The sequence below is a fragment of the Sus scrofa genome, chromosome X (genome assembly GCF_000003025.6).
Source record: "Sus scrofa isolate TJ Tabasco breed Duroc chromosome X, Sscrofa11.1, whole genome shotgun sequence".
Lineage (NCBI taxonomy): Eukaryota > Metazoa > Chordata > Mammalia > Artiodactyla > Suidae > Sus > Sus scrofa.
The window spans coordinates 17,679,192-17,693,132 of NC_010461.5; the positions used below are offsets into that span (position 1 = coordinate 17,679,192).

General features: G+C 35.2%; 1 protein-coding gene across 12 annotated transcripts in view; it reads left to right on the top strand.

The window, feature by feature from the left end:
• The window catches only part of CNKSR2 (connector enhancer of kinase suppressor of Ras 2), a 276,921-nt gene that overhangs the window by 118,078 nt on the left and 144,902 nt on the right, over positions 1 to 13,941 (top strand). For all 12 annotated transcript variants that reach the window (XM_021080290.1, XM_021080286.1, XM_021080289.1 and 9 more), the window contains exons 6-7: positions 4,242 to 4,361; positions 11,110 to 11,169. In XM_021080290.1, the coding sequence (XP_020935949.1) occupies positions 4,242 to 4,361; positions 11,110 to 11,169 (180 nt within the window). The remainder of the gene's footprint in view (positions 1 to 4,241; positions 4,362 to 11,109; positions 11,170 to 13,941) is intronic.

Here is a 13,941-nt window from a genome sequence, read left to right on the forward strand (position 1 = left end):
TAAAATTCAAAAATTTCCTTTTGTTTGTAGAACTGAAGATAAATAGAACTTAAAATCCTTTTGTATAAATGTTGCAAAAATAGCAGAATTCTCTTTTATACAAATGGTTACCAGTCATCTTCTAGCTAGAATAGAGCTGTCCCTTTTGCTACTAAAATTGCTGTAAGTTTTTTCAGAGAGTTGTGTCTTTTAGTCTCAGACCTCCTAGTCCTTATCTAAACTGAATTCTAAACTACAAGAACACTTGCAGGCTCACCTTGTGTTTCACTATACTGTGTAGTTTAAACATGTTATATAATACTCATTTAATATTGACAGATTTTAAACAATACAAAATGAAATTGATCAAAAACAAATGGAGATTTATGGATTGAAGTAAGAGATGGTAAGCACCATGACTAAAAAGTTAAATGCTTCTTTTGCCAAGGCAATGACCTTGATCTATTTATGTAGCCTTGCTTTCTCATCTACTAAACTGGCTATTAAATGCTTACTTCAGCAAGTTGTTATAAGGATACATGTAGTAATGAAGTTTTAGTGCTGTGCCGGACAATGGTAGATGCTCTGCAATATTGTTGTTAACTTATAATAATAAAGTATTTTTCTTGCTATATTATAATTTTCTTTTTCTAGGATATGCTATTCAATGTTATATATTATATTATAATGTTATTATTATATAATATATAATACTGTGTTTTAAAATAACAATGTAATATCACGATTTCATTAGATGAAAAAATTTACTTTTCTTTTTCATCTTTTTTTGTCTTTTGAGGGCTGCACCTGTGGCATATGGAGGTTCCCAGGCTAGGAGTCCAATCGGAGCTGTAGCCTCAGGCCTATGCCAGAGCCACAGCGACGCGGAACCGAGCCGCATCTGTGACCTGCACCACAGCTCACGGCAACACGCACACATCCTTAACCCACTGAGCGAGGCCAGAGTTCAAACTCGAGTCCTCCTGGATGCTAGTTGGGTTCGTTAATCGCTGAGCCACGACACAAACTCCAGAAAATTTACATTTTACAAAAACATGGAGGGCATTATACTAAGTGAAGTAAGCCTGACAGAGCAAGTTAAAAACTGTATACCACTTATATGTGGAACCTAAAAAACACAGCAAACTAATGTTGACTGGAAAAACACACAAACTAAAAGTTGAGAATTATGTTTTATTTGGCAGACTTTCTGAGGACTCAAGCCTCTCAGTGCCAAAGAGGTAAGGGACGAGCCGGGGTATATAGAAGGTTTTGCAACAAAGATGTGGTAGTTGGAGGAGCAAAAGATTGCAATTGATTAAAGAAAGCCAGATATCTCAGGTTAAAGAATTTAGTGCTTTTCTATGTATGGGAAGTCTGAGCTTAATGAAATCAGTTTTTTGATGTGCACCTTGGCTACCTAGGACCAGTATCCAGTTCTTTCCCGTCCTGAGTCCCCTCAGGGTACACCTTTGGGGAGTAGCTGCAGTGGCTGAGGGTTTGACAGTGGGTAGCCCTTGGCTCCTTCCCAAGTTCCCTCAGGACTCCCCATGGTCCCCATGGTAGGGGGGTGGGGGTAGCTGTTGGTTTGATCACTTCAGCATTCTTTACTGATATGACAGGCAACATTTCTTCATTCAGACTAGTGAATATAATAAAAAAAGAAGCAGACTCACAGAGAACAAACCAGTGGTTACCAGTTAGGGCAGGAGGACAGTGTAAGGGTAGTGGGAGGTACAGACCATTGGGAATAAGATAGGCTCAAGGATATGTTGTGCAATATTCTGTAATAACTGTAAATGGAAAGCCACCTTTAAAAAATTTGTATAAAAAGGAAAAGAAGTTCTAAACCCTATTCCCAATCCAGTAAATAAGTTAGTAAATAATTTAATTAAAATAAAAATAAATAACTTCTCTGGAACTTTGCTGTAGTGCACTTAATGTGGTTTCCTGAATGGCTTGATGTATGATGCAGTAATGAGCGTAGAATTAGCATATAAAGCCAGGCCATTTTATACCCCTTCTAATTGGCTTATTTAGCCAAGTGCCGAATGCTACAGTGTAAAGGTTCTAGTACATTATCCCCAAAACAGGCAGCAAGATTCTAGTGGAATTTCTTTTCTAAGTCTTTCTATTATTTTTTTTCCAAGATCTTTAATCTATAAAATCCTGATAGCTTTGCTGGTAAAGGCACTGTTTTGCTCATCTTTCATATTCCTGGTGGACCTGGCGCATAGCAGGCATTTGGCAAACAAAATTACTTGAGAAATCTGAAAAAATGATTTGCAACTTAATACGGTGGATTTAATTCATATTTCCTTTTTTGTAAAAACATCTACAGTCTAATATTTCTGCCTTTCCTCCTTCTACTCCACTTCTAAGTGCTTCCAAAGCTTGAATGAATGAGAGCTCCTATTGCTTATTACTAGTGTGTTATATGAGGCCCTGAGTGTTGTAATGCACATATGTTGAGCCATTTTTATATCTCCATTACCTTGCTATTTATTTATACTTTGAACTCTTTTGAAATATGCATTAATTTCTAGAAACCAGAAAGTGTTATTTTTAGCATACTGATTTACTAGCTTTCAGATTATCATGCAATCCAAGTATCCTCTATAGAAACCCTTCAGAATTAACAATGCGATAGGGAAAAAAAGAATGAAAAGTAAAACTGCGTAAGGAAAGGAAGAGGTAAAAGATTTATATCTGCCCCAAATTGTTTTTTTTTTCCTGTCAAATAGCAACAATTTGAACTATAGCAAGTTTTTGTATGTTAAGTGCTGCCATTCTGTCCTTCCCCCCGAAGCTGCTAGTGAATATTTTTAAGAGGAAGTAAAACACACACACACATATACGTACACGCAGACTGAGGTCCCAGGATGCACTACATGATATGTGAAACCCAGCGCAAAATGAAAGCATCCTTAGAGCCCCCAAATTCCAAAATGGCACACACAGAGTGTAATACTAAATGCAGGTCCTTGTGGAACTGTACAGGTCACAGCCCATGAGGCTGGCCCTGTAGAGTTCCGTATTTCTGAGAAATGGGCTTCCAGCTAGCGCTTTGCTTGGCAGCTGCTGTAAAGACAAAAAATTAAAAATAAAATAAAACAACTTCAAGTGATGGACGACGCTGATCAGGCTTTAGTAAGTAGAGTGAGAGTCTGTGAAGCATCCAAGGGCCAGAACACTTTTGAACAGTGTATTCAAATTTTCATTCACTTATGTTATAATTTCTTCATGATTTTACCATGTACAGGTTTTAGCCATACCATTATGGATGTCATATACATTTTAAATACATTATTCAGTTTTAATAGATTTATCCTAACAAAAGCACTAGCTTTCTGTGCTCAGTCAAGCCAGTCTACCAGTCGTTAAAGCTTATTTGCTCTTCAGTTTATTCAACTTGTATTTATTGAATGCCTTGTATGTTCTAGGATCTGTCTACCAGGCAAGGGGAAGAATAGAAATCAGATGAGAAAGACATGATCCCTGCTTTAGAGGGCTTCAAGATGGTGTTATCATACCATTTTAGACTGTTCATAGGACATTGACAAAGCAGGTTTGAGAAAGTGCCAGACTTTGTCTGGAGGAGGAGGGAAACTTTATACAGAGGTAACCTTGAGCAGAAGAGTCTAGATAAATAAGGAGGCGTTCACCAGGAAGATTTGAGAGATTTGTCTTCTCTGGACTTTGGATGGATTTTTTAAAACTTTTCTGATCATGAAAAAAAAGTCAAGGTCTTTTGTTCGTTTGTTTGACTGTGCCCGTGGCATGTGAAAGTTTCAGGGATCAAGCCTATGCCACAGCAGTGACCCAAGCCGCTTCAGTGACTATGCTGGATCCATAACCTGCTGAGCCACCAGGGAACCCCACCATCAAGGCTTTTGAAACTATTGAATTCACTTCAGTCCATTGGTTGTTATCAAGAAGTTCTCATGTTATTAAGATCACTTAGAAATAATTGTTTTATTTTAGGTCTGAAGAATTAAATAGTAGAAACAAGACATAACCATAACTTTCTTGAATATTTTGATGTACAGTTCTTCTCTCCATAATTTAGAATATATGTATATTGTGTGTGTGTGTGCTTTAACCTGAATACTTTTTTAATACAGATTTTACAGAATAAAATGCCACCTATTTCTTCTACTGTTTCTTTTATTTTTCCTTGTAAAAAAATGTTATAGTAAAATGTGATTTATATGTTACTTACGAAATGTGTTTACTATAATTTTTTTTTTTTTTACTTTCAGTGTAAAACTCTTTCTGGGGTCTGTGACCACATTATATCCCTGTCATCAGATCCTCTGGTTTCCCAGTCAGCCCACCTTGAAGTAATTCAGCTGGCAAACATCAAACCAAGTGAAGGGCTGGTAAGAGATACTATGTTTATCAAAGCACTGTCCGTCAGTAGACAGCGAATGATGTGGGCAAAGCAGCTTCTGAATATGAGAATCCATGAATTTTAATAGACTTTGCAAGGTTTTGTGGGGTTTGTTTGTTTGGTTGGTTTTGCCCTAGATAATTTAAGGTGGTTAGAATTAGTCATGATAAGAAATTTTATAAAGAAAAATGGAAGAAAATTGTAAATGGTGATTTTTGAATCAGCCTATTTACTTCAGTAAATAAATTAGCTTTAGTTACATTTTTTACCCCCACCAAAGTTCTTTAGGTTTAAATGAAGTTTAAGTTAAAAGTTTTATAAAAAGAACCACAGTGTTAACCTGCTTATGGAAATGAATGTTTTGTTTATTTTGCTTTTGTTCCAGTTTTTGTATATCTCTCTTCCCTTAAATTGTATAAGCTAAACAAATCCTATATTCTTTATAACTCGTATCTACTCTTTCTTTCAAGGATGAGCGACCAGGTGGTTATTGCTAAAACTAGGCCAACATCTATGAGATGTATTTTTTATTATGTCATAATAAAGATTATCATCTTCTATATTTTTTCACATGATCAAAAAATTGCATTGGTTCTAAATGTTAACCCAAAAGAAAGCTTTTTCTTTAATAAGCCTCTAGAAAGAAAGCATATAATATGAATGAGGTAGAGACAAAAAACAAGAAACTGGCTGGAGACTGTCTTACCTACTACACAACTATTACATGTTTATTTGCTGCTGCAGTGTTTCTACTTCCCCCCATTGGTGAATTTTCCAAGGATACCTTTAATGATATTTTAGAAAACAGAAATCTTGGAAACAAGTGTTAACAATTTAATTCAGATAATATATTCTTAAAGATCTCCGCACATTTTAACTTTTTATGTGGCTTTTCTTCAAGTGTGTGTGTGTGTGTGTGTGTGTGTGTGTAAAACTGTTTCTGAAGGCAAAGCCTTCGTTGGTCACCAGTGATTTCTTGGTTCGAAGTCATCTATCCTATAGAGTGGCTTTTCTCCTGATAATTAGCAAATTACTTTTGGGTGACCGTAGCTCCTCATGTTTTTGCGGCTTTTATTCGTGTTTTCCTGAGAAGATGGAAATCAGCATCTCAGACAGAGCCAAAGTATGTTATCATTATAAGCATAAGTGTTATATCTAACTTTGATCAGTTTAAAATTTATATCTGTAATGTTTGCAAAATCATATGAAGTAATCTTTATGATTTTAAATTCTTACTGTTTTTTTTGGTTATCTTTACAAAGTCCAATTTTGTTTAAAGCATCTTTCTACTTGTAGTATTAAAGATTTTCCTTTCTATCTCTCCCCTTTCAGTAGTTCTGAAGGAAAGAAAGCTCTCTAAGCATGATTTGCAGAGTGGGAAATTGTGAACTAATACTATATTATGTTATAGTCTAGCAGTCGGAAAACCTGGAAACAAATCACTTATATAAAATATAGCTGTGACTGTGATCTGGGGGGAGGATGAGGGAATATATTTAACTGCCTTGACCTTGATAATTTCATTTGTAGAATATTGGAGTCATGAAGGGATGGGCTAGATCCTCTTTAAAGCTCCCTCTAGCTCTATTACTTTGCACTTCTAAGGATAGTATTGTTCTGAGAAAAGAGCGTGTTTTTCTCCCTCTAATTTCCGCTGATATAATGGGGGAAAATAACCATGTGAAGTGATTCTGCACAGTGCTCATTAATGGGCTTGATAAAATACTGATTTTTTTCAGTGAAAGTACAGCCTTAGAAAGGTCTTTTATTTTTTAATTTTAAGAACATAGAACTGGGTCTGCTCTTTGGACTAGTCATGAACTTAAAATGCTAAGAACTAGATTCATATACTCTGGAAAAGAGCTGGAAGAGAAAAAAAAAGAAGTGAGTACCTACCTTATGCCTGTAGAGTAGATATTAATTCTCATTTTGCAAATGAGCAAATGGTGTCACACTTTGCCCTCTATGACATAGAGGTAATATACAATAGAGGCAGAGGTTAAATCCAGGTAAATCCAAATGAGGCACAACTAACAAAGCTTGTTCCATTATCCCACATTTAAACTTGGAATTGCTAAAGGGGAGGGTATGAGAAGTTTAGGAAGATGACTTTAAAACCGTAACTACCTAGAGAAATCCATTTTAAAGGACAATCAGCAGCCCTTCACTGGGAAAATATTTCCAAAATAGGAAAAGAAAAAGCTAACATGTTCAATATTAATAAAAAGAGTGAAGTATGAAACTGTTTCTTGTGATTCATGTTAAAGGAGAGATGACTAAATAGAAATTTTATATGACTTAAGTTATTTTAAAAATCAGCCACTTTTAAGTAACTTTGGTCGCATTTGAAATAGATTTAAGGATTTTGATAACATCTAGCATGTGTTTAGCCATAGGAAGGGTCTAAATTAAGGAAAGAAATAGAATGCAGTGAGGAATACCAAGCTTTAATGAAGTTTAATCAGCTTAAAACATCTGCAGAAGGTCTTCTGCATTTTTCAAAACAGAACATCTCTCATAGGTAAAAGGTAACAGCTTTGTTCTTGCGTTGATAAACTGAATAGATTGTTCATCAGCTTTCTACCTAATTAGTTGTATCTCCTAGGATTTCTTAGTTTTGAAACTCCTAAGCATTATTAAGGAATGGTGGGAAATGTGCTTAGTAATGGGTAAAATATATCAATCTAGCTTCTAAAATGCTTTTAAACAACAATAATTAGCAGAAAGTTAAAGGAAGGGAAATGAGAGCTATTGGAACATATCAAAACTAGATCATAGCCAAGAGATGGGTTGAATAAAGAGGAAAGGGCTTGGAGGGCATCCTTGGAGAAGCCTCTTCGCCTCAGAGAGTTCTTTCACTATTTAGACATTTGGACTATTTCCAAATGTGCCTTATTCCATTGATTTGACTATGAGGTTGCTTTGGCTCCCGTTGGTTAACTGACATTTGGAGACAGTGAAGCAAGTATCATCTTGGCAAGCCGAGCAGAAGAGAGGGAGCTGTTGGAGTCAGCTCCAGAATTAATTGGTTTAAAAATTTAAAAAAAAGAAAGAAGGATGAGTGAAGATTTTGATGAAATGGAAGACCAGATTGTCTCAGTTTCAGAAAAAGAGCCATTTGAATTACATGTCCTCCTGCTGTTTTACCCTTTTGCAGAGGTAACCAAGTGATCAGTGTATCTCTATGGACTCTTCATTATTCAAAAGATGATTAGTTTGAAATTCATCAGGCAACTTGTTTCTTCTCTTTCTTTTGGTGCCTGACTTGGCCATTTGTCTCATTAGTACTACCAGAGAGAGATTAAAAAAAAAAAAAAAAAGCTGAAGAAGTCAGTCAGTCTCGATTAATAAAAGCAATTACAACAAATGATTAGAAATGAAAATATTGCATAAAAGTGTCTTCATTGTGGCGTTTTAAAAGTGCATTTTCTCTTTTATTGCTTATAACTATGGAGTTGCTAGAATTGAACTCTATACATAGCTACATCCTTCTTTAAGCATTTAACAATATTTTTATCCACCTGAAAAAAATTAGCTTTAATATAAATAACATTTAATTACATGTAAATAATGATGAAATCCTCTTCCTGTTACTAATAGATACTTGCTTTAGCTTACAATTGCCATTTTAAAAGTTCGTGGTATGTGCAGTAATTACATACAAATTTTATTTCCTGAGTCATAATTAGATTATCTTCATAAGTTCTTATTGTCCCAATGACTCTAATGTCTTTTCTAAACATTTATCTTAGGGTACTAGATTTTCTCCTTGACCTAATCATTTAAGAAATTATATAGAGCTTTGTCAAACACCTTATTTCATTATCAGTAGTGCACAGTGTTGAAAGAAGTGTGGGGAGAAATATAATCAGCTTCTGCTTACAATGTTGGAAGAGATGGGTGATTAAAATAAATTAGTAGGAGTTCCCGTCGTGGCGCAGTGGTTAACGAATCCGACTAGGAACCATGAGGTTGCGGGTTCGGTCCCTGCCCTTGCTCAGTGGGTTGACTATCCGGCGTTGCCATGAGCTGTGGTGCAGGTTGCAGACGTGGCTCGGATCCTTCATTGCTGTGGCTCTGGCGTGGGCCGGTGGCTGCAGCTCTGATTCAACCACTAGCCTGGGAACCTCCATATGCTGCGGGAGCGGCCCAAGAAATAGCAAAAAGACAAAAAAAAAATAAAAATAAAAATAAATAAATAAATTAGTAAAATATCAAATTCAGTTACTCTTTATACCCACATTGCACATAGTACATCTATGCTAGAGAGGTCTTAGTCTTTTTAGAATAGATGTTGAACAGTGAACGTTTGACTCGGTGTCTGCAGTTGCCAGATATGTTCTAATAAGAAAAGTGAAGGTGTACAATTCTCCTGTTAGTAAATCTGTAAATTAGGGGCCTCCTGGTTGAGAGTGTGGTCTGGAGTCAGATTGCCTGAAAGCCAGCTTCATCTTCGTGGGCCAACCCCCCAGTCTCTCTGTATCCCAGTTTCCTTCTGGAAAAGAGGTAATGACAGTTTGTATTGCATAGGCTATTGTGAAATAAATTTCAAACACTTAAAGCAGTCGCTAGCATGTTGTAACAAGTAGATGTTAATGATGATAGTGATAGATAATGATGGTGACTGGTGGTTGTTGGGCATGTACAAGCAATATATATTGTTTCTTTCACTGGCTTTTTCTATTTAATCTTCTCACGATCCTTCTATGTAAAAAACTAAAACCAAATTTAGTTTTTAGGTCTTATAGATATACTTTAAGATCCTTTATCAATTTGATGTCATTTTATTAATTCCCATGGGGGAAATGATTGCAAGGATCTTGTCCCCTTATAGGTTCTATAATAGTATCATTGTATTATCTGCCAATAAATAATGGGATTAAACATTAACTGTAAAAGTAAGTATGTTTTACACTTATCACCAATATAAGCTTAAGTATTACCATATGTTTATAGCCAAGAACTACGAGCCAATTTCTTAAGTAATTTCCATTTGTACTTTTGTTGAGGTTAGTTATATATTTTATATAAAGTGATGAACTTTCATATGAGAAACTAGAATTCACAAATAAATGAATATCTTTTAAAATTACATTCATTTTGTTTCACAGTAGAGATCTAGGCTCAGCCATTTTTGGAAATGATACCAACATCTTAGACATGTGACATTACTGAAATGACTTTTCAGAATTAAAACCTAACCAATGAGTTCTTAATAGTTCCATACTATGAACTTACTGCTTCTTGTTTTTATTTCTGGTTTATTTTCAGTGAAAACACATGTATATTTGGTTATCTAAATATATAATTAACATAAAGGTATAGGAAATTAGGATAGTGATTGTCTACTTCACATAACTGTTTAAATAGTTTGCTTCTTCTGAAAAGATATTGTTAGTTATGTTAAGTCCCTTATATTTCAGAATTCAAGTTTATTAAAATTAATATTGAAAAATTTTTGAAATCAATTATTTTGAAATGCAAAACACTTTTGAAGTAAAAGTCTCAGTTAATTTTTCCCCAAAGAGAATTTAAAATAACAGAATTCTCCTTAGGCAGGAATAAAGGCCACTCACTGATTCATCTATTTTTTTTTTTATTTACCTAAATGAAAATATTTCAGTATTTAAAATGTGAATACTTTCTTGTGATATTTTTTCTTTTAAGATCCTATCACGATGCATAATTTAAAGCTTTTATTTGCTCTTAAAGCTTGCACAATTTGAAGATTTCTGGATAATCTTTAAACTTTAATGAAGCTTTATCTAAAATGGTTTTATCTAAATGGAAAATGGAATCTGTCTCTCTTTATTGGGAGGAGGAGTTACCACACATTAGCTCTTAATTATTGATAAAGAGATGATTGGATGTAATTATTAAATTTCATCAATTAGAAATAAAGGCAGAAAACATAGGATACTACAAAAAGCAGGAGAAAAAAAATTATATTAACAGTATTTTATCATTCTCCTGTCTCCAGTAAAGAATGATGAAGTGGTGAAGTGGCTCTGTAGGAGCCTAGTTTTTAATTGTGTAATATGTATCAAGTATAATAAGCTAATAATATCCCAGTATTTGAATTTTTCACTGTAACTTTTATTTTGCCATAGAACATATAGTATATGGATTTTGAAGGGAGTGAGTGAGGTGTGTGTTTTCTTTGGGATACTGAATTACTATGCTGCATTTTATAATTTTCATAGGTAGTTCACTTTTCAAGTAATGATTTGATTAGGCTGAGTACAGGCTTCTCCAGGTAAACTTTTAGAAGCCAGAACATTCAGATAGGAATTTCTTACCAGTTTAAAGATAACCTTACTGGATCATGGATTTATCCCTGGGACGCGGGCATTTTTGTTTTTTAGAAATGCGGTTGCAATATACTTTTATTTTTTTATTTTTTATTTTTTTGTCTTTTGTCTTGTTGTTGTTGTTGTTGTTGTTGTTGTTGCTATTTCTTGGGCCGCTCCCGCGGCATATGGAGGTTCCCAGGCTAGGGGTCGAATCGGAGCTGTAGCCACGGGCCTACGCCAGAGCCACAGCAACGCGGGATCCGAGCCGCGTCTGCAACCTACACCACAGCTCACGGCAACGCCGGATCATTAACCCACTGAGCAAGGGCAGGGACCGAACCCGCAACTTGGTCGGATTCGTTAACCACTGCGCCACGACGGGAACTCCCAATATACTTTTAAATATTTCAATTGCTTCACTTGTTTTTCTGTGCTTTTTCTTAGGGTATGTATATTAAATCAACATATGATGGCCTCCATGTAATTACTGGAACTACAGAAAATGTAAGTATTCTAATATTTCATATTTTGTTGTTTGTTTTTCCTTTTATTATTAAACAACTTATGTAGCTCACATAATTGAGGTTGACTTCTGAGAACATTAACAGATTAGGAGATAAAACTCAAAAGACATATTGAGTTAGGAAGTGCTGGTTTGGGGAGAATTTTAGTCATTTTAGTTAGTTTAGCTGTTTACATGAAATAAATCAGATGTTTTCTGTTCGTAGCCAGAGGTTTGTCTTTGTTAAATATTTTCTGATTCATGACACGTTACAGTGACATCTAAAAGAATCCACTTCAACCTATCAAATAGTTTAGTTTTATTAAGAAACTTAATTCATGTAAGAAAGAAACATCAAATAAGGCTTTCTGAATGCATGAAGTATAATTCAGCTTAATTCAGTGGAGGGGCAGCATGGTTCAGATCAATGCGTTTCCACAGCAAAGTCCCTCAATGGGCTAGCAGCATCAGACTCCCTTGGGAGTGTGTTTAGAGATGCCTCACCCCAGACCTACTAAATCAGAAACTCTGGAGCCAAGCCTGTTTCTTAAGAAGAGATTCTGTTTTGTTTTGTTTTGTTTTTGCCTTTTTGCCTTTTCTTGAGCTGCTCCCGTAGCACATGGAGGTTCCCAGGCTAGGGGTCTAGTCGGAGCTGTAGCCATCAGCCTACGCCAGAGCCACAGCAATGCAGGATCTGAGCCGCGTCTGAGACCCACACCACAGCTCAGGGCAAAGCCAGATCCTTAACCCACTGAGCAAGGCCAGGGAATGAACCCGCAACCTCATCGTTCCTAGTCGGATTCATTAACCCCTGAACCACGACGGGAACTCCAAGATTCTATTTTTAACAGGTGATTCTGAGACAGGCCCCAGTGTGAGAACCACTACAAGCAGTGGGTCAGAGTCCCTATCCCTAGGCCTAGGCCCTGCAACCAGTTTTGCATCTTAATGACAGTGTTAATTTTTGGCAAGTTATTCATTCTCTCATTGCTTTAATTTCCTCAACTATAAATCTGAGATAATATATCACCTGCACTGCATACCTCACTGGGCTGTTGCAAAAATCAAACAAGCTAATACATATGAATGACTATGCTATAAAAAGCTATAGACATGTGAAGTGATTGTGTTGGACATTAACATGATCAGTATAGTAGATTTGAACTGCATAATAAGTCATTAATCCTGTATTAAGATTGTCCCGGATTTCCATTTCCATTCCATTCCAATTTGAAGTGCTGAACTTCAAATTTTTTTTCTGTTAGAAATTCTGACAACTTGCATGTTTATATTGTGTTCCTTCAAAGAAGACTGACATAGAATTAATCTTCAAGTTACTGCTGATCTCAACATTTTACCAGCATTTTCTTCTTAAAAAGTTAACATTCTTGTCACCTAATTCACCTGTTACTTTAATCATTTATTGATTTTTCCCCCTTCGCTTCTCTCGGTTTCTTGTGAATGGTGAAACATATATTGCACTTGGATTATTGTACTCGACTCAAATTGGTATTAACTGTGAGCGTTATTTGAAATCAAGAATATCAGTTGTATCCGTATTGTCAACTACTTAACATTTTTAAATGCAGTAAGATACTATAGCAACTATAATGTTGTCACTAATTTATGGTTCTCATTTGTATGTACATTTCTCTGATCATTTACTCATTTGTTCATTTAACAAACCTCTGCTTCATGTCTGCTGTGTTCCAGGCTTGGGAGTAGGTATTAAAAAAAAAAATTTAATTAAACTAGCTTGCTGCCTCCAAGGAGTACCAGTAGAGGTTAATCTGTGTAAACAAGTAGTGAAATTTACATAGAGGGACAAAGGAAAAAATTGGAAATGATATGAGGGAAAGAATCACAGAAATGGTGATTGTGAACTAATTGTATCTTGAAGAATTGATAGAAACATCTCTGTATTGAATGGAGTCTGTAAAAAAAAGTTGAGCGTTTCTCATTGCTTATAATAAGTACTCAGTAATATTTGATAAATGGATGAGTGATCAAAGAAAGATTGATCCTGTGAGTAGTTCAGATATGAACTAATTTAATTAATAGTTTATCATTTAATTCTTTTTTTGAAAACATTGTACTATTTTCAGTACCCTCAGTCATTAATCATTAGCAATCTCTGTTGAGTCTTAGTAAAGCTGCTCACTAAGTGGGTAAGTCATTTTGCTTTGCTGTGCCCTAGTTTCTTAGTTTTCCCCTGTCTAAAAAGGAGGGTTTTGGTTAAAATGGATCTAGGATCCCTTTTAACACTGCAAGTCTATATTTTGTATGACTTATTTTCGTTTTTACTTATCTGTTTGAAAACTTGTTTCACTTTCTTTGAATTTTATATACCAGCTTTCATTTTCTTTTACATCATGACTTAGAGCCATTAGCTTGATTTTTTTTAAATACTCTTCTTTAAAAAGATCAGTTGTGAGCCAAATAGCACGGGGACTGACTCTATAGTTACAGTTCTGTTTACAAACTTTTCAGAAATTTACATAGTACTTGTCTGATTTGGTAGGTGCTGTGAAATAAATACTTGTGTTTTTCTTGTCATGACACCATTCTTCAGGTTGGGTTCACACTGTAGATGACCTTCCCTCTTTAATAATATGGTTGTGTTATTTCAGTAACTGGAATTCTCTGGGAAACCATTTAGTCTTGGATTCTAGCCTGTGGCAAATAATTTTATTGTGAATTTTTAAATTGGTTCAAATGAGATTGTTTCAGGACTTCTTTATTTTAGAAATAATTGGAAATTGAAAATGAAGAAA